Consider the following 22,840-nt stretch of genomic DNA (forward strand, 5'->3'; position numbering starts at 1 on the left):
CACTTTGACAAAACGCCAAAAGCATAAGCAACAAAAGAAAAATATAAATAAATTGGACTTTATCAAAATTAAACATTTTGAGATTCCAAAGTCATTACAAGAAATTGAAAAAGCAACCACAGAATGGGAAAAAATATTTACAAATTATATATCTGATAAAAGAGTTGTATTCAGAATATATAGAACACTTACCATGCAACAATAAAAACACAGATGACCCAATTAAAAAGTGAACAAAGGTTCTCGGTAGATATTTCTCCAAAGACGATAAACAGATAATCAGTAAGCACATAAAAAGATGCTCAATATCATTAGCTATCAGGGAAATGCAAATCAAAACCATAATGAGACCTAGAATAGCCGAAACAATCTTGTCAAGGAAGAAAAAGTTGGAAGACTCACACTTCCAGATTTCTAAACTTTCTACAAAGCTATGGTAATAGAGACTGATGTATTAGAACTAGTATAAGGACAGTCACATAGATCAGTGAAATAGAACCTATACGTCCAGAAATGAACCTATACGTCTTTGGCCAACTGATTTTCAACAAGGATGCCAAGACAGTTCAGTGGATAAAGATAATCTTTTCAACAAATGGTGCTGGGACAACTAGATATCCACGTGCAAAATATAAAGTTGGATTCCTACCTCACCCCATATACAAACATTTAAAATGGAATAATGACCTAAATGTAAGAGCTAAAACTAGAAAACTCAGTCACGTGTCTTCATAACTTTGAATTGAGGGGTGATTTCTTAAATACTGTATCAAAAGCACAAATGCAAGTCAAAACTACTTTTGATGAAATACAACTTCATACCTACTAGGATGGCTATAATCAAAAGACAAAAAGCAACAAATGCTGATGAACTTGCAGAGATGTGGATAAATTAGAGTGATTGCACATTGCCGACAGAATATAAAAATGGTGCAGTTGCTTTGGAAAACAATCTGGCAGTTCCTCAAAAGATTAAACACAGAGTTACCATTTAACCCAGCAATTCCAGTCCTAGATACACCCAAGAGAAATGCAAACATACACACATGTTCACTGGCAGCATTATTTATAATAGTCAAAAAGTAGGGGCAGAGGGCAGAATTCAAATTTATTTATCAAATGTACTGATTGCACCAATTTCAAACTCAATTCTCATATATAGTATTAGTCCCAAGATGAGGGAGGTTGTTAACCCAATAAACAGTTTCATTCTCTAAAATATAAAGTACAAAGCTATCTAATTTCATAAAAATCTTAGTTTCAGATACTTTAAAATATAGCCATGGTCACAATGCTAATATGTAGCAGCAGTAATGATAGTCCTGAGGCACTTCTTGTTTGTACTTAATAAAAAAATAAAATATAAACTTTCTTTTTAGCACAATATGTTTTTGGGATATTAGACCACAGAAACCTTTAACCCCTCAAACAACAGAGAAAAAGAAGGAAGAAAGTATTGAAATTCCTTTTGATGTACCATCTACTTTTTTGCATCTGGATCTCTCCTGGAAACCTCTCAGTAAGGTAAGTAATGTGGGGTTTAGTCCATCCTGTTTGCATAATATGCTATTTACTTTGCATGCATAGACATACATATACACACACTCTCTAAAAGTAGAGCAGCTCAAATTAACACTAGAGTGTACAATTTGTGTTTATTCAACCAATAAATTCCTTGATTGAGGTTTTTTTAGTTTTTTTTTTAATTGATACATGACATTGTATATATTGTATAATGATTTACACAGATTTACTGTGAAAAGTTGAAAATGAAGAAGTATATGGTTGCTAATGTAGCTGATGTTTGTGATATACAGAAAAAGGGAGCAGAAAAACATTTCAGTTGTTCTATCTGATTGTGCCAATAACAATGATAGGTTTCAGAGTTCCTGGGAGAGCTTTAAGCTTTCACTATTTTTTAATTATTATTTTTAAGAAATAATAATAAAAGAATTGGAAAGAGAAGATTATAAATTTGGGGGACTGGGGTAGGATCTACTGAGCTATGAATAGTTCAAACAACCCCAAACTCATCTAAGATATTTTAATTATTTTTAAAATTATTTATTTTTATATTTTAATTATTTTTAGTTATTTTATTATTAATATTCAGGGGGTACACGTGCAGGTTTGTCCCATGGTTATGTTGTATAATGCTGGGGTTTGGGCTTCTGTTGAACCCATCATCCAAGTAGTGAACATAGTACCCAAAAGGTAGTTTTCAACCCTTTTTCCCTTCCTCCCACCAAGTTATTTTGATGCCTTTTTAGATCCAGGCAGAAATCAAAATTACCATGAACTTAAGATTGATATTTCTTATGTAAACAAGCCACAATTTCCAAATGATTTGTGTAACAGGGGTTTGGGCTTCTGTTGAACCCATCATCCAAGTAGTGAACATAGTACCCAAAAGGTAGTTTTCAACCCTTTGTCCCTTCCTCCCACCAAGTTATTTTGATGCCTTTTTAGATCCAGGCAGAAATCAAAATTACCATGAACTTAAGATTGATATTTCTTATGTAAACAAGCCACAATTTCCAAATGATTTGTGTAACAATTATTCCATTGCACATCAGTTGCCTGAAAATTGGTTGGTGCTCAAGTTAGCCCAGAAAAGCTAATTTTCCTCCCTACTATAGCCAAAATTCTGCATATTTTACCTATCAGTAGAAGCAACCAATATTGTTCCTTCTATATGTTTTTGGGATATTAGAGCACAGAAAGCTTGATAATACCTATGACCAAACAGAACTGAAAATTAATTGAATGAGAAGTTGTTTGTATTTATGTCGCACAGCAGAGCTTGAAGAAAAGCAGTTTTAATTTGAGAAAAATATGGCTATGGATGAGATATGTGTGGAAAATATAAATGGACTTCAAATGTTGGTGGCCATCTTTCTTTAGAATGTCTAGTTTTAATTTTAAGCTTAACACTTTCCTTCTGATTTATAAGTATCACAAGAATTACATTATTTTATATTTGCTTCCAATGGAAGAGAGAACTTGGAGGAATAAGAATATTGCTGAGGTAACTGGGAAAGAATTGGAAAGAGATTATAAATTTGGAAGACTGTGGGTAGGATCTACTGAGCTATGAAGAGTTCAAACAAATAACCCCAAACTCATCTAAAAATAATTGCGTAGCATGTGAACAAACATCCTGACGGAGAAGGGGCTGAGGGAGCTGTGAGGGAAAACTGTGAAGTGTGACAGTTTCTCTTTCCAGCCACCAGGATGCAGTGCAGGCCCAGGGCCACTTCTCGAACTCCAGGGCATGTGTTCCTGAGAGGGCTTGGAGGTGGCCAAGCAGATGCAAGGTCCCTGCCCAACTTTCTGGAGTTTCATTTAACCGAAAATTTAGGGAACAGGGTAACAAGTTATTATTTTATACTAAAACTACTAAGGATGTATTATGGAATACCATATAAGACATTTTCTTCAGAAGGAAAATGACACATGAGAATTTGGGATGTGGAAATGTGTCTCCAGACAAACTCCTTTCTGTGGCTGTGTTTAGAAATGTGGTTTAGGTGCTCTCCGGGGAGAAAAGCAACTAGAAATTTGAGGGACAAAGGAAGGAAAAAAAGGAGGTGGGTTTCCTTCAATCTGGGAGCAGAAGGGAAAGGAAAGAATAAATTACCCAAGGATAATTTCTGGATATGTGGAAATAATCTTTCCTATATGTTCTCTCAAAAGATAAGGCTGTCCAAGGGTGAAACAAGTTTAGACTACTGCCCAACCAGAATAAGCCTGAATGAAGACCATCTTCTTTACAAAACAGAAGGTAGCTGCCTTTGCTTACTTAAAAAAAATTTTTTTTACTAGTTTGAGTGTTAGTAGCTGATTATGACTAATGTGAGTTGCCACTAGGATAGTCTAATTTGTAAAAGGAATACAGATCATCAAACCCTCCAATGTGGAACTTTATAATGGCAATAGTAGCTATTGCCAACACATTAAAACTGCCTATACACAAAAAAGATTCAGTTCATTTCAGCTTCACAAATATTTATTGAGCACATTTATGTGTCTTCAGAAACTCATTACATTAAAAGAAAATGAAGTCCACTTAATGAATATGTTACGTGCTCAAATAATAATGCCATGGAATGGAACACATCTGAAGTCTAGCAAAATAAGTTATAAAGTATCAAGAAACAAATTACCATTCTCAATTAGAATATAATTTTTTAAAATAATATTTATATGGCACCAAGATAAAACTGAATAAAGAAAGAAAACTGACTTTTAAATCTATCTCAACTCAACGCACACATCTTTGTTGAAGTAATTGAAGGGCGTACATATAAGCTATCAAAACTGTTAAGATAAAGGCATGCATGAATATCCCACCTGGAGAACAATGCATAGTGAAAATGTTCTAGAATAACTAGCAATTGAAATATTTCCCAGACATTTGCTTATCAAAAGGATTTCCATTTATACATTTTTCAATGTTCAGTTAAATGATAGGATATCTAATAAAAATATATTACATATACCTAATACCCAGCTTGAGCAAAATTTCACTTTAGAGCCATGTGAAATTTACCCAAAATCTCCTGCTAAAAAAATTTGAATCACTAAATTTTTATAGATATTTTCAAAGCATTATTAAACAATTGCATGCTGTTTCTCTATTAGGGCCTGCTTCATTCTAGAGGTAATCTAACATGAGTTTTCTCCTCCACCTCTCTTCCTCTTCCTTCTTTTCCTCCTCTTTTGTATTCAATCATTGGTTATAATGTATTGCATTCCAACCATGGCTCAGGTACTGTGCTACTATTGCACATGCTTTCATTCATTAAACAGATATTTATGAATTGCTTACTTTGTGCTAGGCCCTGGGTATACTATACTGAGCAAAAACAGATGCTAATGATCACAACAATCTACAAGCTGGGAATTTCCATTACTATTTTATAATTAAGAAAATCAAGGCTGAGAGAGGTTAATGTAATTTGTAAAAAGGTAACTTATTAAATGTGCTAGTATTATTTTTTAACCTAATGAAAACAGGTGGCCAGGAAGATGTGACTACCTTTATCTAGTTTATAGAAAGGGTATCATTACCTCTTTTTAAAGTGTGAGGGTTTTTTAAATTCATTTTTAACAACCACACTGAGGTATAATTGACATACAATGAACTGCCTGTTGTAAAAGTTTTCAATTTGATATCTTTTGACTTAGGTACACACCCATGAAACCATCAACATAATTGAGATAATGAACATATTCACCACTCCCAAAAGTTTATTCAAAGAGGAATTCCCTTTGGGAAGCTTCCCTCCAGCACCTCCCTTACTCCCAGGCCACATTGGATCTACTTTCTATCACTATGCATTTGTTTGCATTATCTAGAATTTTATGTAAGTCATACAGTATATACTCTTTTATTTATTTAAGAGATGGGGCCTTGCTCCATCACCCAGGCTGGAGTGCAGGGGCATGATCATAGTTCACTGCTGCCTCTAATTCCTGGGCTCAAGCTATCCTCCTGTCTCAGCCTCCTAAGAGCTGGGACTGCAAGCATGCACCACCACATGCAGCAATCTGGCTTCTTTTAATCAGCATGATTATTTTAGAATTAATTCATGTTGTCTGAATGAATCCTTTTTATTAGAGTGGCATTTCATTGTATGAATATACAGCAGTTGTTTATCCATTCACCTGTTGATAAACATTTAGATTGTTTACAGCTTAGGCCTGTTACAAATAAAACTTCTACAAACATTCATATACAAGTCTTTGTATGGACATACGCCTTCATATTTTCTTGGGTACATCCCTAGGAATAGAATGGTTGTATTATATGGCAGGCATATGTTTAACTTTTTCAGAAACTGCCAAGGCATTTTCTAGTTTTACCATTTACATTCCCACTAGCAATGTATGGAGAGTTCCATTTTCTCACATCCTTGCCAACAGTTGATATGGGTAATCTTTTTAGTTTAACCATTCTTAAATATACATGGTCGTATCTCATTTACACTTACCTAATGACTAAAGTTGTCAAGCAGATTTTCACATTTTTTTGCCACGTTTTTATCTTCCCTGGATAAGTGTCTGTTCAAATCTTTTGCCCATTTATCAGTTGGGTTGTTTGTTTTATTTTTATTTTTATTTTTGAGTCAGAGTCTCACTCTGCCACCCGGGCTGGAGTGCAGTGGCACGATCTTGGCTCACTGCAACCTCTGCCTCCAGGTTCAAGTGATTCTCATGCATCAGCCAACCAAGTAGCTGGGATTTTAGGTGTGTGCCACCATGCCTGGCTAATTTTTGTGTTTTTAGTAGAGTCAGGGTTTTGCCATGTTGGCCAGGCTGGTCTTAAACTCCTATCCTCAAGCAATCTGCCCAAGTCGGCCTCCCGAAGTGCTAGGATTATGGGCATGAGCCACCGCACCCGGCCTGTTTGTTTTCTTATTATCGAATTCTGAGAGTTCTTAATATATTTTATATACTAGTTTTTTCTCAGGACTAGTGATATGTGATTTGAAAATATTTCCTCCTAGTTTGCAATTTGTTGTCTGATCTCTTAGCAGTCTTTTGAAAATCAGAAGTTTTTAATTTTGAGGAAGTGCAGTTTATCAGTTTATTCTTGTTGTGGATCATGATTTTGATGTTGAATTTAAGAAATTTTTGCCTAGCCTATAGTTGCCAATTTTTTTCCTAATTTTTCTAGAAGTTTTGTGGTTTTGTATTTAGGTCTATGATTACTTTTGAGTTAATTTTTGTAAATGATATATGTTATGGATCAAAGTTCATTATTTTGTGTATGGTATTCCCACACCATTTGTTGAATACACCATCCTCTCTCTACTGAACTGCTTTGTACCTTTGTCAAAAATCACTTGTATATATGTAAGTCTATTTCTAAACTCTATTCTGTTCCATTGACCTATCTTTAGAGCAATACCACACTGTTTTGATTATGCTAGCTTTATAATTAGTCTTGAAATTAGATAGTGTTAGTCCTCCAACTATTTTTTTTTAAGTAGCTTTTGACTGTTGGAGGTTTTTTTGCTTTTCCATGTGAATTTTAGGAAAAGCTTGTTATGCATAAGAAGCTAGCTAGGATTTTGACTAAGGTTGTTTTGAATCTGTAGGTCAATATTATGAGAATTAGCATCTAACAAAATGAGTTTTAACACATAAACACAGTATATCTCTTCATGTATTTCGGTCATTAAATTCTCAGTGATTTTTGTACTGTTCAGTGTATAAGTCTTTCACCTCTTTTGAGAGGTTTATGTCTAAGTTCTTCATATTTTTTTGCTCTTGTTAATGGTACTTAAAAATTTTAAATTTCCAATTGTTCATTGCCAGTGTATAAAAATACAATTTATTTATTATTATTATTATTATTATTATTAGAGACAGAGTCTTGATCTGTCACGCAGGCTGGAGTGCAGTGGTATGATCTTGGTTCACTGTACCTCTGCCTCCTGAGTTCAAGTGATTCTCCTGCCTCCCAAGTAGCTGGGACTATAGGCATGTGCCATCATACCCAGCTAATTTTTGTATTTTTAGTAGAAATGGGGTTTCACCATTTGGCCAGGCTGGTCTCGAACTCCTGAACTCAGGAGATCTGCTTGCCTCAGCCTCCCAAAGTGCTGGAATTACTTTGGGAGGCGTGAGCCACCATGCTCGGCCTACAATTTATCTTTGAATATTGATTTTATATCCTGAAATCTTGCTAAAATCTCTTACTAGTTATGGTGACTTCTTTTAGACATACTGAGTTTTCTATACAGATGATAATATCATTTGCAAATAAAGACAGTTTTACTTCTTTTCCAGTCTGGATGACTATTTTTTTTCTTATCTGATTGTACTGTGTAGAGCCTCCAGAATGTTAAATGAAGTGTGAGAGTGGACATCCCTGTTTTGTTCCTCATCTTAGAGGGAAGCTCACTATATGGCCCTGATCTACCTCCTGTGTGAATGACCAGCTTTCAGGACTTTGAGATCAACTATAGTATTTCAGATTTCCTTTGGTCACACTGCCAACTATCCATCCATTCTGGACAGACTTGGCCCTGTTAACTAGAATGTACTCATAAGGTTCTTGATCACATTTTGATTCTTGATCCTGTGCTGGTTCTCCTTTGACTGTGTATCACAAGTCCTCGCTATCCCACCATTTTCTCTTGAGGCCTGTTCAGACTTCGTGTCAGTGTCTGGAACTCTATTACCATCTAGTAGCCAGGTACTACCCACCCTTTGCCTGCCATTTTTGGTCCATGACAATCCGTGCTCTTCTAAGTGGTCACCTTAAGAAATTCTGTATTTATTCTGATAAGGAAGCCCTTGCTCTAAATGGTTTTGGAATTCCTCTGTTGGAATAGCCTTTACAGCCTGAAGGCTATTCCAGCCTTTACATATATTCTTTACAGCCTTTACATATATTCTTCTAAGCAATGTGGCATAGCAGCTAAGAAGGTAGATTCTGGAGTTGATGGTCTGGGTTTAAATCCCAAAGCCACAATGTATTATTTTACCAAGTCAAATTATTTTACCTCTCTGTACCTTAGTTGGTGGTTTTCTTTTTTAAAATCCATTGAAAATAGAGTAAGGAATATTAGGGGAGTAAATAATAAAGGGAACGACCTCATAGGGCATTGTGAAGGTGAAACGAGTTATACACCAAGCTCTCAAAATAGCACATAGTCAACACACAGTAAATGTTAGATACCATGTGTGAGACCTTGCATAAATTACTTAACCTCTCTGAGACTCAGTTTACTCATACTTGGAGGAGGATCAATGCATAACCTCCTTGGAAGTTCTTGTGAGGATTGAATGAAATAGCTCCTATAAAGCACACACTTTAGTGCCTGGCATGTAGTAATCATTCAATAAATGTCAGTTGCTATTGTTATTACCATCTCAAAGGATGGGAAATCTGTGACCTATGAGGATGATTTTGAATCTAAGTATCCAAAGTTATTCCTGTCAACTCAGAATAAACATAGTTAATAACATTTTTCCCTGACCTCACCTTCTTTGACTCTACCACAGCCGTCCCCAACATTTTTGGCACCAGGGACCAGTTTTGTGGAAGATAATTTTTCCATGGGGTGGTAGGGGGAGGTGGTGGGGCAGACATTAGCTTCTCATAAGGAGCATGTGACCTAGATCCCTTGCATGTGCAGTTCACAATAGGGTTCGCACTTGTGAGAATGTAATGCTGCTGCGGTCTGACAGAGGTGGAGCTCAGTCAGTGATGCTCGCTCACCTACCTGCTGCTCATCTCCTGCTATGCTGACCGGTTTCTAACGGGCCATAGACCAGTATCTGTAGCCCAGAGATTGGGGACCCCTGCTCTACTGCATTAAATGCTATTAGCCTGTTTTCTTGGAGCTCACACTTTTCTTAGCATTTGTCACTTTTCTATCCTGCTACTTCTTCAATTTTCTCTCCTCTATTTCCTTCCCTGGCTCCATTTCACCTTGCTGCCATCTACTCATGAATGTACCTTGAACTTGAATTTCAGCTGTGTGCTTTCCTCATTGGTAACACAGTCTACCTGCACGACTCTAACTTTTATCTCTGCTGAGAATTCTCCATCTGACTCTTGCTGTCTCCTGGGTTTAAACCCAGTCTACCCTATCAAAGTCAATGTGTCCAGAACAGAATCGATAACTTGAGTCCTTCCTGATTCTCTCTTCAGGCCTCCACATCCAGTCTCTCACTCAGGATAATCATGTTTTCCTTTACATGTATCTCTTCCTTTATCAGTTGTAGCCCTATAGATCAGGGTCTTGTCTCCCCTTGTTAGAACAGATGGCTTCACACTTTTAATCCTACACCCCCTCATTTAACATTTTTGAGTACAGATTCTCAATGTGTGTGTGTGTGTGTGTGTGTGTGTATATATATATATGTATGTATTTACAAATTACATATTCTACTTCCCTAATATATTTGTGTACATGATTTAAAAAGAGAGGAACAGACGTTGAAGTGAGAGTGAAGAATTTGAAATAAATATCTTAATGATTTTAATTGTATATATTAAATGGATACAAAATGCCTTCTTGCTCTTCCTACATGTATTATAAATACTATATTTTAATAAGAACAATGTGATTGAATATGCCTAGTCATGTTTGAAATGTTGGTTTACACTTTGTAATACAGATATTTAAAGATCTAGTTCGATGTTTGGCTCATTTTTATATTGATTTTTGATGTCTTACTTAGTGGGAAAAGACACCTCTCAAAACATGTAGATCCCAGACAATAAAAGTATTGGTTGACTGTGCCAACTAAATCATGACAATCATTTTTAAGTTTTATCCAGAATCATGCTAAAGTTTTTTGAAACGTAATGTGTCTTTTTGATATAGCTGAAATTTTCTTCTCCTGTTTTAGTCTTCATTTGTCTGTTGGTTGGTTGGTTTTATGGTTTTTATGGTTTCCTCATCGGTAATATAACTCTCATATTGAGGAAGTGTGATGAGAGGAGGGTTTTATGAGCATATATTTCTCTACCATCTTTCCCAGGAATTGATTATCATTATCATATTTTGAAAAACTAATGTTACCTGGGAAAATGTTGAAGACATAGCATTAAGAGAACAGAAAGCAAGTATACAAAACTAAAATAGGATATGATCCAGTTTTTTAAAAAAAGTTTATATGTTCATAAGAAAAGTCACAATATTTTAATATTATCTCTGAGAGACATGATAATGGATGATTTTTGTTCTTTTTACTCACACTTTCCTCTATTCTCCAAAGCCTATATAAATACCATTTATTAATTTTAGAGTACAAAAAGATTTTTAAAACAAGGTAACATCAAATACTTCTAAAAAGAAACAGGTTGCCAATGATGTTTGTGTTTCAGTCCCAGATTACCTATGCTATACACTTTGTGCATGTATAGCTAGAGGTATAATACAGTACAGTCATTGATGTTTGGTTTGGAACAAAAAAGTGTTCTGCTGCTAAATTGGAAATCTAAAATGCTTGGACTTATGCCCACTACATTGGGAAGGGAATGGGGCAAATGTAGGTGGCAAGGGGCAGAAAGTGTAAACTGTCTATGTTTTAAAAGATGTTTCACTGTAAATATGTACTTCTTTTACCCACATTCCCCTGAAAGACAAAACGTTAACACAGAGCAAAATAGTGAAGACAGGAGAAATGAACCCATACCATAATCTAGAAAGTGGGATGGCCAATCTTCTCAAGCCAATAGATGACTTCTGCACAAAGTTCTTTGTGGGAACAGAGGTAAATTGGGATTATTAGCTTTTAAAATTAATAATTATTTATGCTGAAATATATTATTACATCTTATTGTATATTTTTGCTGTGTAAAGACATAAAAATTATACCATTTATATATTTTAGTATGTTTGTTTACATTAAATATTTTTAACTTTGATACCTCACAGATTCACCTTTAAAATGTTCCTGAACAGATGTGGAAAAATCTATAAAATTGCATACCTTTTTAGCTAATAATGTATTGTTCAGTCTGCAAATATTCATCAAATACCTTTCTCATTTGGAAAAAACCATACTAAGTGTTAGAGATTTACTAAGAAAATATACTGTTTTGTTGGGCTAACACAGTCTAGTAGAAAAGACGGTAAAAAAGCTCAATTCAAAAGATAAATAACAATTGGATATAATAATGGCAATGGCTGCCATTTTCTAAGGACATACTATAATAATAACCAAAGTGAGCTCACATTTACTGGACATTTTCTGTGTATCAGTGTCTGTTATTTTCCAAATTATATCCCATTTAATCCCAGTAATCCTGCAAGGTTGATATTATTATTGTCATTTTACAAATGAAGAAATGAGGCTCAGAACTCTACAGTCATATGGAGGCAGAGATGCTCTTTTCACTCATGACTCTCTTTCCTGAAATACAGACAGAGTATCTCTCCCAGGCCAAGTCACCATGGGAAGATGCCGTAGCTCAGTCTCACCAGAATGCAATCTGCATTCACACTTAGGTATGAAGAGGAAAGTAATCAATTCCACAAGCTCTGGAGAATGTAATTGTCTCAGGCACAGCACTGGGTGCTGGAATCAGAAGTGAATATCATGGTCCCTCTCTCCTCAAGGCACTCTGCCTATTCAAGGAGCAGACACATGATAAATACCAACACCTGTCCAGAGACCATTCCAATAGGAAGAAGGAGCTTGGGGAAGGTGACCCACAAGCTGGTTGGACGTTGGAAGTTGAGAAGGAATCTCAAATAGCAAGTTACTTCCTGAACAATATTTTGGAGTTATGAAAGTCCAGAATTTCTCTGGACATAGTGAAATAGTTTGGTGTAAGAGAGAAAGGTGTGCCTAGAGTGCTTGGTTGGAATCCAATACTGAAGGGCCTTTCCTGCTATGTTAATTTGTAATTTGAGTTTCATTTAGTAAGCAATGGGATACTACCAAATAAATATGTGATTTATAACTTGGTTTTCACAGCAAAGTTTAAAAATATTTTTTTAATTGTGGTAAAATATATGTAACATAAAATTTGTCTTAAATAAATCATTTAACATGTTAACATAAAATTAAAATTTATCTTAAATAAGTCATTTATGATAAACATTAAATTTATCATCTTAACCATTTTTAAATGTACAATTTGGTGGTATTAAGAAACTCCTTCCCCAAAGGAGTTCTATAATCTGTTGGAAAGGTACATTCATATTGTACAGCCATCACCACCATCCATGTCCAGAACTTTTCCCCATCCCATACTGGGACTCTGTACCCACTAAATAATAACTCCCTATTCCTTTCTTTCCCCACCCACTGGTAACCACCATCTACTTTCTGCGTCTGTAAATGTGACTATTCTAGATACCTCATATAAGTGGAATTGTACAATATTTGTCTTTTTGTGCACCCAAAATTTTAAAGCAGGGGAGTGACACCATCAGACCAGATTTAGAACGATCAATGACTGCAAGATCTTAAAGCAGAAATTAAAGCATGACAGCCCCCGCTGCTCAAACTTTTCAGTGACAACTCGGTAAAATTGAGTTGAATAAAATCCAGGCTCTTCACACCATGGCCTATAAGATTCTGTATAATTTGTACCCGCCTCCTTTTTTTTAAGATGGAGTCTTGCTCTGTTGCCAGCCTGGAGTGCAGTGGCATGATCTCTGCTCCCTGCAACCTCCATCTCCTGAGTTCAAGCAATTCTCCTGCCTCAGCCTCCCGAGTGTCTGAGACTACAGGCGTGCGCCACCCTGCCCAGCTAATTTTTGTAGTCTCAGTAGAGACAGGGTTTCACCATGTTAGCTAGGAAGGTCTTGATCTCTTGACCTCGTGATCCACCTGCCTCAGCCTCCCAAAGTGCTGGGATTACAGGCCAAAGTGCTGGGATTACAGGCCAAAGTGCTGGGATTACAGGCATGAACCACTGCACCCAGTCTCTTTTTTCTTTTCTTTTCTTTTTTTTTTTGAGATGGAGTCTCACTCTGTCACCCAGATTGGAGTGCAGTGGCACGATCTCGGCTCATTGCAACCTCCACCTCCCGGGTTCAAGTGATTCTCCTGCCTCAGCCTCCTGAGTAGCTGAAATTACAGATGTGTACCACCATGCCCAGCTAATTTTTTTGTATTTTGAGTAGAGACGGGGTTTCACCATGTTGGCCAGGCTTGTCCCGAACTCCTGACCTCAGGTGATCCGCCTGCCTTGGCCTCCCAAAGTGCTGGGATTACAGGTGTGAGCCACTGCGCCCGGCCTTTTTTCTCCTCTCCTAATACAAACTCTTACCTGCCTTTGGAGCCCTCGCCCTGCTTGGAATTTCTTTACTCATCACTCAACAGATACTCACTGTACATTTAATAGATGCCAGGCATTGCTCTTGGCTCTGGGAATATAGCAGTGAACAAACAGACAAAATTCTCTGCCCTCATGGGGTTGGCATTCCAGTGGAAGATGCTACCAACTTTTGACACAGCTGATCCATCTATTTTGGAAAGAGATCTTCAGGGAGGCCTTTCCGGGATCTCGACTGACTGGTGTAGACTGAGGGAAGGGAATGAAACTCTGGAGGGGGAGAAGCCAGGCAGGCAGTGATTTCAGGTGGGCCAGCCCAGAAAGGAAAGGTCCTGAGCAGTGGGACCAAGAATGTCAACACAGGGATCAGGAAAGTGGAATTGGGTAACAGAATTACAGAAGTGGCTAGAGAAGGATGTAAAAGTTTCCAGCTAGGTGACTTACGATGTGATGAGCATTCAACACACATATATTAAATTGATTCCAACTGTTCCACATTGACTTGATTCACCATGTTGGCCAGGATGGTTTCGATCTCTTGACCTCGTGATCTGCCTGCCTTGGCCTCCCAAAGTGCTGAGATTACACGTGTGAGCCACCGCACCCGGCCCAGACTTGGAATTTCTCACACCATTATAGGTAGATAAAAACAAATTCATTGTTTTTTCCATATAAAATTGAGTACTTATTTTGAGGCTTTCCCTCTCCCCCACTGGATCAAATTATTATTTGATTAAATTGACTTGTTGTTTTGCGTTTGTTTTGGTTAACAGTCAGTCTTAGCATGTGAGTGTGAGGTCTTTTGTCTCCTAAGTTGTCATTGTACTCATGAGGAACCTGTAATATTTTTAGGATGGCGAAGTGATATACACAGATTGGAAAATGAAAAAAGACTCTGAAACTGGCCGACTTATGCGTAAGTTTTGTGATTGTCCTGTTATTAATAAGATGTTCCTTTTTATTTAAACTATCCAAGGGAATCATATGCAGTACAGAGTCACCCTGTACTTGCTAATGGGAGAGAGGGCTCCTAAGGTACTGACTAATAAGGTGGAGGCCTTGAATAAGCAGCATAGTCGTCACCTGGGAGCTTGCTGGAAATACACATAAAAATCTTAGATCCTACCCTAGGCCTACTGAATCTGAATGTGGATTTTAATAAGATTTTACAGGGTATTTGTTTTCACACCAAAATTTGAGGAGCACTAACCTATATGTTGCTTAAATGACTGAGAAACTTGAGAGATTTAATTTAAAAATAAAAAACTGTTTCGATAATTCAATAACCTGATAATTCATCTATATGGAAAAGCTGAGTCAATGTGAGATTATAAGCAAAATGTATGATGTCTAGAAGACCCCAGCAGAGTACAGGAAAAGGGACTGCAGGCCCCTCCTTTGGGGCTAGGACAGGTTGTGTCTTGATGTCTGTGGCTCCCAGAACCTGGGTCTCTGGAGAGCTCAACAGAGAAGCCTGTGGGTCACATCCAGGTGTGAGAAGGAACTGCAGTCGGGAGTACAGGTACCCCAATAAGGAAAGCTCCCTGTCTCTAGTAGGTTCAGAGCCTTGGGGCTCACTACAATTGTAACTACTCATTTTAAAGCTTTGAATTTTGCCATGGCGTGAAAATATATTTTAACTGTGTTTCACAGTTTGGGATAACCATAAACAAAGGAAGAGGTAGCTCCTGGGATGGCTAGGCAGACAAAGACTGGCAAGAAGGCTTCAGAACACCGTAAGGGAGCAGCGTGGTAGAGCATCTAGACTCCTTGTAGAAGGGATCTGGTCAATCATGAGAGTGGAAGTGTGAGTGACTAACAGGGGTGAGAGGTCAGAGCCACAGCCTGTAGGGGACAGCTATTGGAGCTCAGGTCTTCACCTGTAACCTCCCAGCCTCACTCCTACTGTGGTTCCAGAAATCAGAGTCTGTCTTAAGATCTGAGAAGCTGTGCCTTCAGGGTAACCATTTAATCTTGCAGCCAAAATACTCCTACTTTCTTCTCTGACTAGAACCTCAAATGTATATTGTTGACAGCAGTAGGGCATTGAGAGAGGATTAGATTTTCCACTTTCCATTCATTCCCAATTTCATGATTTAAAGCTTAACTCAAAATTAGATATTGGATATAAAGAATTAGATTCAACTTCTTTTATGCTTACTTCTATATCTATGTATTCAACAATTAATGAATGTTCATTGTACACGTACTCTAATCTAGGCATTATAGAACATGACAGCAGTCTTCACCACACCCCTGAGACATAAGCTGATGCCATGAGTAGCTTGTGCACAGGGGACACTGATTCTTCCCCATCTCAGAGATTTTCTTGGGGCACCACCTCCTCCTAGACTGCCTAAACCTCTTTGGAGGGGGCCCATGATGAACAGGTTTTTAAGAAGAAACTTCTAAGAGACAGATTACCTTAACTGAGATGTGTGTGATAAGGAAGTCCAAATCAAACAAACTTTCCAGATTATCTAAGTGACAAGCCAAGATAAATGCAGGCTGAATGATGGCAGTTGACATAATCATGTCATGTACTGTACTCACAAATCGGTACATGTCATGTGCCAGGTACTTTCTATGGATAACTCGTGTAGTCCTCACAGCAGCCCTATGGGTAGCTACTGTAGGTGGCCTTGCCAAAATTTGAACACAGGCAGTTTGCTGCCAGAGTCTTTGCTCTATATTGCCTCCAGCATTAGATAATGACTCTGAAAAATGACTTTTTCATTTATTGTAATTTGTTTATAATAACCTGACCTGGAGGCTCTGGCAGTCCATTTAATAATTTAAGGACAGCTCCATTCATTGCTAAATGACACTAAGGTCTTTCAAAGGAAAAAAAGAGTGGAAAAGTTTTTATGGGCTGAGAACATCTAATGTTATTTTAAAGTGCAAACCTTACGATTGTCAACATCACTATCATTGGCCATCATTTCAATCCTTAGAGGGCCCTGCTCCTCGGAGTGACGTGGTGTCTAGGGAAGCCTCATTAACACAGAGGACAAACCCAGGCTCTGAGAAACAGGAGCAGCAGCAAGAAGAAAGCTGCTAGTTTCTAGGGGCCTTGGGCCTTACCAGGAATCTTCTAGATCACTTCAAGATGGCCTCAGAAGTGTGTCTTCTGTGCTTTCTTTAAGTAAGGGGTTTGGTTGGAGGAAAATTCACCTTTTTTTTTTAATCCAGAAAAGCTACATTTAAATTTTTACTTATTTTTACTTAAAAAATGTTTTAACTGAGGTAAAATACACATAAGCATAAAACTTACCATCTTAACCAATTTCAAAAGTATAGTTCAGTAGTGTTAATTACATTCACGTTGTGCAATCAATCTCTAGAATTCTTTTCTTCTTGCAAAATGGAAACTCCGTACCTATTACATACTAACTCCTCATTTGTCCCTTCCCCCAGCCCTTGGCAACCACCATTCTACTTTCTGTTTCTATGAATTCAACTACCCTTGAATCATGCAGTATTTGTCTTCTTGTGACTGGGTTATTTCATTTAGCATAATGTCCTCAAGCTTTATCCATGTTGTAGAATGGATCAGAATTTCCTTCCCTTTCAAGACTGAATATTATTCCATTGTATGTGTAACTGCATTTTGCTTATCCATTCATCCCTCAATGGATACTTGGATTCCTTCTACATTTTGGCTGTTGTGAATAATGCTACTATGAACTTGAGTGGAAAAACACTTGTTTGAAACCCCACTTTATGAGCTTCTTATAAGATTTAGTACATCTTTTTCTGCCTAATATGCCATGAATGTTCTGGGGGGAAATACCCCATCTCTCACATAGCAATTAATATGATAAAATTCAGAAGACATTAGTATAAAGTGGTTGGACTTTGTGGTTTGGCCTTGACAGACATATGTTTTTATGGTCATTCCTGGGGCATAGGGTTGTAAGCAACAAGAAATTTAGAGGATTCAGTTCTGCAGCCAACCCTCAGGAAGAGGAAACACAAGCAGAATCCTCCTGTTATCTGAGTAAAGAGACCAGAGAAGCAGGAAGACCCTGGAGCCTGGGGCAGAAATGAACTCTTGATCTTAACATTTGAACCTGTAAGGCTTCCCACTTGGAACAAATGGAAGTGCCATGGCTCTTATCAGAAACCTGGCTGTCATTCTCAGCATTTCAGCTCTGTCTTCAAGCTGTCTCCAAGTCCTGTCAATTCTAGCTCACAAATATTTCTTCTTCTCCATTGCACCTTAGTCCACACCACCATCTTTCTCACCACAACTGCCACTGCAGCTTCCTCTGCTTTTACCTGCCTCTAATACATTCTCCCCACAACAATCAGACTCTTTCAGAAACGTCAATCAAATTATCTCACTTGGAGACCTAAAGGACTCATTACAGCCTTCCTTGGAAGGCCCGACATGGCCTGTACCCTCCTAGTCCCTGTTTGTTTCATGTCTCACACTGAGATGACCAGGTTGCAGTCAGGGTGCCTTCCTCAAGTGTATGAAAGCACTAAACACTTCTGTCCTCAGGACTTTGGTGTATGTTTCTACTGTCTGGAATGTTCCTTCACACCAAAATCTTCCTGTGTTGAACTGCTATTAAGGCCTATGTGACACATCTTCACAGAAGCCTTTTCTGACCGTTCAGTCTAAATTACAAATCCCCTTGTACTTGCAATATTTTTTCCTTTGCAATACTTTTTACAATTTTTAAATTGTATACTTTGGGATGTGTTTATTGAAATTCTATCTTTTCTACTGGACTGTAAGCTCCTTAGGGGCAGGATCATGTTTGTTTACTAACCATTGTCTACCCAGCCAGCTACAGTACCTGGTATTACATATAGGCGATCTATAAAAATTTATTGACTTATTGAGTTAATTAATAAATGAGTAAATGAATAACACAAAGTATTCCTTTGAGCTTGAAAAGTGGCCTTGATGGGATATTCCCTGGATCCATAATAAGAGAAGAAGCCATCCCCTGACAGATCTGTTCACCCCAGCTGGCCTCTAGTTCTCTACTCCTGGACACCGTTCATGGGGCTCTGTCTGTCCATTGGAGGTCTTTCCATTCTTCACTGCGGGAATGCAAATAGTGTTATTAAAGATGAGATGGCCTTCTTTCACTCCAACAGCAAAGAAGCCAGTGAGCATCCACACCATTCATGATGGAACTGTCCACACTGTTCAGAGATCACCTTTCTACAATGACATTATTCTCACAGTTGGAGGGTGGAACATGGCCATATGGAAAGAAGGTGTCATGGTAAGTTGCCTGCAAAATGGAGGTGTGGGTGTGTGGTCCTTTGTTATTGAGAAAGACAAGAGGAACTGTTATGTTCTGACAAAAATGCCTTTGGGACACTTTTTAGAGAAATTAGAACAGATGGCCAGGGCTCCAGCTTGTCAGGAGAACCACTGTAATCCTTTTGAAAACACATTTGTTTGTTTTTCCTTCCTGAGGGAAGAAAACAATTTATAAGCTCCTTGTTCTCCAAAACTTAACAGTCTTGGAATATCTACTGTGGGCATTTTTGGGGGATGGGGGCTAGGGTCTCACTTTGTTGCCCAGGCTGGAATGCAGTGGGTGATCCTGCTCACTGCAGCCTTGACTTCCCAGGCTCGACTTCCCATCTCAGCCTCCTGAGTATCTGGGATGACAGGTGCATGCCACCATGCCTGGCTAATTTTTTTTTAAATAGAAACAGGGGTTTCACCATGTTGCCCAGGCTGCTCTCAAACTTCTGGGCTCAAGTGAGTCACTTGCCTCAGCGTCCCAAAGTGCTGGGATTACAGGTGTGAGCCACCGCACCTGGCCTTGACTTGCATTTTTTCCTCCCTTGAAAATACAAGATGGGATGCCTAATTCTGTATGAAGTGCAAGGAGAAACACTGGGTTTGTCATCTTTCTCTCTGCACCAGGAATATGTTAGCAGGTTCAGAAAGTGGGAGTGAGTAAGCTGAGGGTCCATCAGCAGGCAGACCCTCACCTGTCCAGAGACATACAGTGGTTAAAGGGAGGCAGCAAGGGTGTGGTCAGGATTGGGCGAGGGGCTGGATACAGGCAGATAGGAGCTAAACTACCAAAAACTAGAAAGATTGATAAAATCTAGTGAAGCAAGGGTGTGGGGAAATTAGTATGTTTGGTGGGATTATAAATTGACATGTTTCTTTGGTGAGCAATTTGAGATTATCAAAACCTGAAACAATATATACATATATATGCATATAATGAAATTATACACAAACACATATATATTTCAAAGTTGATATACATATATATGTATATAAATATATATATATATAAATATATATATATATTTAACCTAACAGTTCCACTTCTGAAACTCTATAACACATACAAATACTCAAAAACTATATTTATCATTGAAGAGAATTTAGAAACTACTTAAATGGCCATCAACAAAAGAACTTCTGCTTTATACCAGTGTACTTCTGTATGTTTGATTTTTTTTTTTTTAAATTAGCAAGTTTTGTAGTTAAAGTAAAAGGAAATTCAGGCATGATTGTCCAAAGACTATGCCAGGGTCAGGAATCTGGTTATAGAAACTCAAGGTGCTGGGAGAAGTAGACAAGGAGAACAAGTTTGAAATGTTGCCTCCAAGGAGTCCATGAATCTGCGACATTCTTTCTTCACAGGAAAATCTCTCCTACATGTATTGGAGAGAGAGAGGTAGCTCTATGGTTTAGTTTAGTCCCTGCAGATGTAAGTAGGGAAAGGAGCACCCCTGGTCAATAGATGAAGCCTGAAGTGGGTAGAAAGCACATTCTGTTATCACTTTTGAAAACCTCCCTAAGAAGGCAGATTACCCCATGGTAGAAAAGAGAAGATGATTGTATGATGCTTAGATGGTCTAAAATCTCTTCCTGTTGTATTTATAGGCTGTCAACTGCTTCCATCTGAAGTCACTTTATATGAGAATTTGCCAATTCTGTTGCTGATTTTCAACATTCAGTACCTAGCTGGAACTGGCAGACTTTTCATTTGTTTTACTGTCTACTGTTTACTGAGCTGTTTCCATGGGATGTACATATCTGATAGCAAAATAAAGGCATAAGCAGAATGTCTTTATAATCTTTACTTATCTAATGTTCACCAGTCTCCACAGAAATAGTTGTGAGGTTAGAAGCAGTAGTGGGTTTAGAAGCAGGATTATTAGAAACTTCAACAACTTAATTGGAAGGTTTAATCTTTTCTGAAGAGCAACTAAAAATGGCTTATGAAAACAAACAGAAAGAAAAGCTGGTATTATAGAAAAACCCTGCAACAAAGAACCAGTAAGACTTCCTAGTGGCCGTAATTCTGTTGTTATATGATCATAGCCAGCTTGAGTTGTACTTAATGTACATTCTGGTGAATTTCCCTCAGATAATAACAAAATCTTTTTTATCTTTTAAAAAATTTGTTTAAAGACCGGACCGCTCCTTCAGTCATGCTGTGCACCAAAAATGTACACCTCAGGCCACTGGTCCCTGACTCGGCCTGGAGTTTTCTATATCGGCCGAGAAGATGGATATATTGATATCTGGGACCTTCTGGAGAAAACCCATGAACCGGCCCAGTCTCAAAACATTTGCATAACTATGATCACCTACATCAAACCGTGGATCTTTTCTGGTATGTTAATTCTAACTAAATAAGCTAAGTCATTTTGGGTAACTCGGGAACATCTTGATGTTCATGTGAAAAACCTCCAGTGTTTATTTCTTAGTTTTTTGTTTTTCTTCCTGCCCCATCCCTTTTTATCCCTTCCCTTCTCTTCTTTCCTTTTCATTTTTCTCTCTTCCCTTTCCTTCCCATCTTTCCTCTTCCTTTTCCCTCTCTCTTGCTCTCAAACCTTGGACGCAACCTGAGCTCTTGTCACTATATTGCCTCATCAAGAATGATTTCTGAGACATGTGTCAGGCAGAGGCTGGTTTTGAACCACACAGTGGAAAACATCCTTCTCCTTCTCTGGGCAGGCAGGGTGAACCCTAGATCTTTGTTATCTTTTGCTAATTTTTTTTCCAGATAGAATAAATTTTGAGTCTTTAATTTTCATTACAAGTTGTATTTTTTAATATTATATCACTTTTGTGATTCTCCCCTGGCCAATGTCGAGCAGTTCTCTTCATGAGATAAAATGATTATCTGGGGTTATATATCTATTTAAGCTTTAACCTTTGAACCAATTATGAGAAAAAGGAATATATAACAAAACAAGCATAAATTCAAGGATGTGTCTATAGAAACATAATGTATGTCCTTTGTCTCCATTTTTTTTTCTGTTTCGCCCAAGTAGTAATTTCCATGTACATCCAGTATGTTTGCCTTATTTATTTATTTATTTATTTATTTATTTTGCAATGAGGTCTTACTCTGTTGCCCAGGCTGAAGTGCAATGGTGTGATCAATTCTCCTACCTCAGCCTCCCAAAGTTCTGGGATTATAGGGGTGAGCCACTGTAAAAAGCCACCAGCCTTTTTTTTAAAAGAAGTTTCCCTTTGTTTCCAAAGGTGGGCAGGCATGAAATTATCTTTCTATCCATTTCTCAGAAACATTAGATTTGGAAACTCAGTCTTCAGCATCTCAAGTGTCACAGTCAGACTACTGCTTAGCCATATGTGCCACCAAAGTATCTTTTCCCTCTTTGGTGTAAAACATTGTCTTTGTACACCTACAGGGATTATGAGACCAGGATTTTGCAATTTGAAGCAGACCTACTAAAAATGAAAAGAATACACACACAATGAGATAGAAAATTAAAATTCTCAGGCTGGGCATGGTGGTTCACACCTCCAATCCCAGCACTTTGGGAGGCTGAGTGAGGCGGGAAGATTGCTTAAGTCCAGGAGTTTAAAACCAGCCTGAGCAACGTGGCAAGACCGTGTCTCTACAAAAAATACAAAACAAAAATTAGACAGGCATGGTACTATGCACCTGTGGCCCCAGCTACTCAGGAAGCTGAGGTAGGATAGTTGATTAAGCCTGAGAGACTGAAGCTGTAGCGAGCCATGATCATACCACTGCACTCTAGCCTGGGCCACAGAGAGAGAACCTGTCTCATTAAAAAAAGAAGAAGAAGAAGAAAGAAGAA

At 37.9% G+C, this 22,840-nt stretch overlaps 1 protein-coding gene across 6 annotated transcripts in view; it reads left to right on the plus strand.

Annotated features, from left to right (window-relative positions):
• DNAI3 (dynein axonemal intermediate chain 3) overlaps window positions 1-22,840 on the plus strand; it is a 144,341-nt gene that overhangs the window by 49,282 nt on the left and 72,219 nt on the right. For all 6 annotated transcript variants that reach the window (XR_010341220.1, XM_064372583.1, XM_064372584.1 and 3 more), the window contains 6 exons: window positions 1,380-1,524; window positions 3,697-3,784; window positions 11,114-11,244; window positions 14,615-14,678; window positions 18,878-19,008; window positions 21,177-21,381. Coding sequence is in view for 5 of the 6 variants with exons in the window: in XM_064372583.1 (XP_064228653.1) it covers window positions 1,380-1,524; window positions 3,697-3,784; window positions 11,114-11,244; window positions 14,615-14,678; window positions 18,878-19,008; window positions 21,177-21,381 (764 nt within the window). In the remaining variant the exon portion in view is untranslated. The remainder of the gene's footprint in view (window positions 1-1,379; window positions 1,525-3,696; window positions 3,785-11,113; window positions 11,245-14,614; window positions 14,679-18,877; window positions 19,009-21,176; window positions 21,382-22,840) is intronic.

This window comes from Aotus nancymaae, unplaced genomic scaffold (genome assembly GCF_030222135.1).
Source record: "Aotus nancymaae isolate 86718 unplaced genomic scaffold, 86718_ANA_hifiasm-v0.15.2.pri h1tg000007l, whole genome shotgun sequence".
NCBI classification, from domain to species: Eukaryota; Metazoa; Chordata; class Mammalia; order Primates; family Aotidae; genus Aotus; species Aotus nancymaae.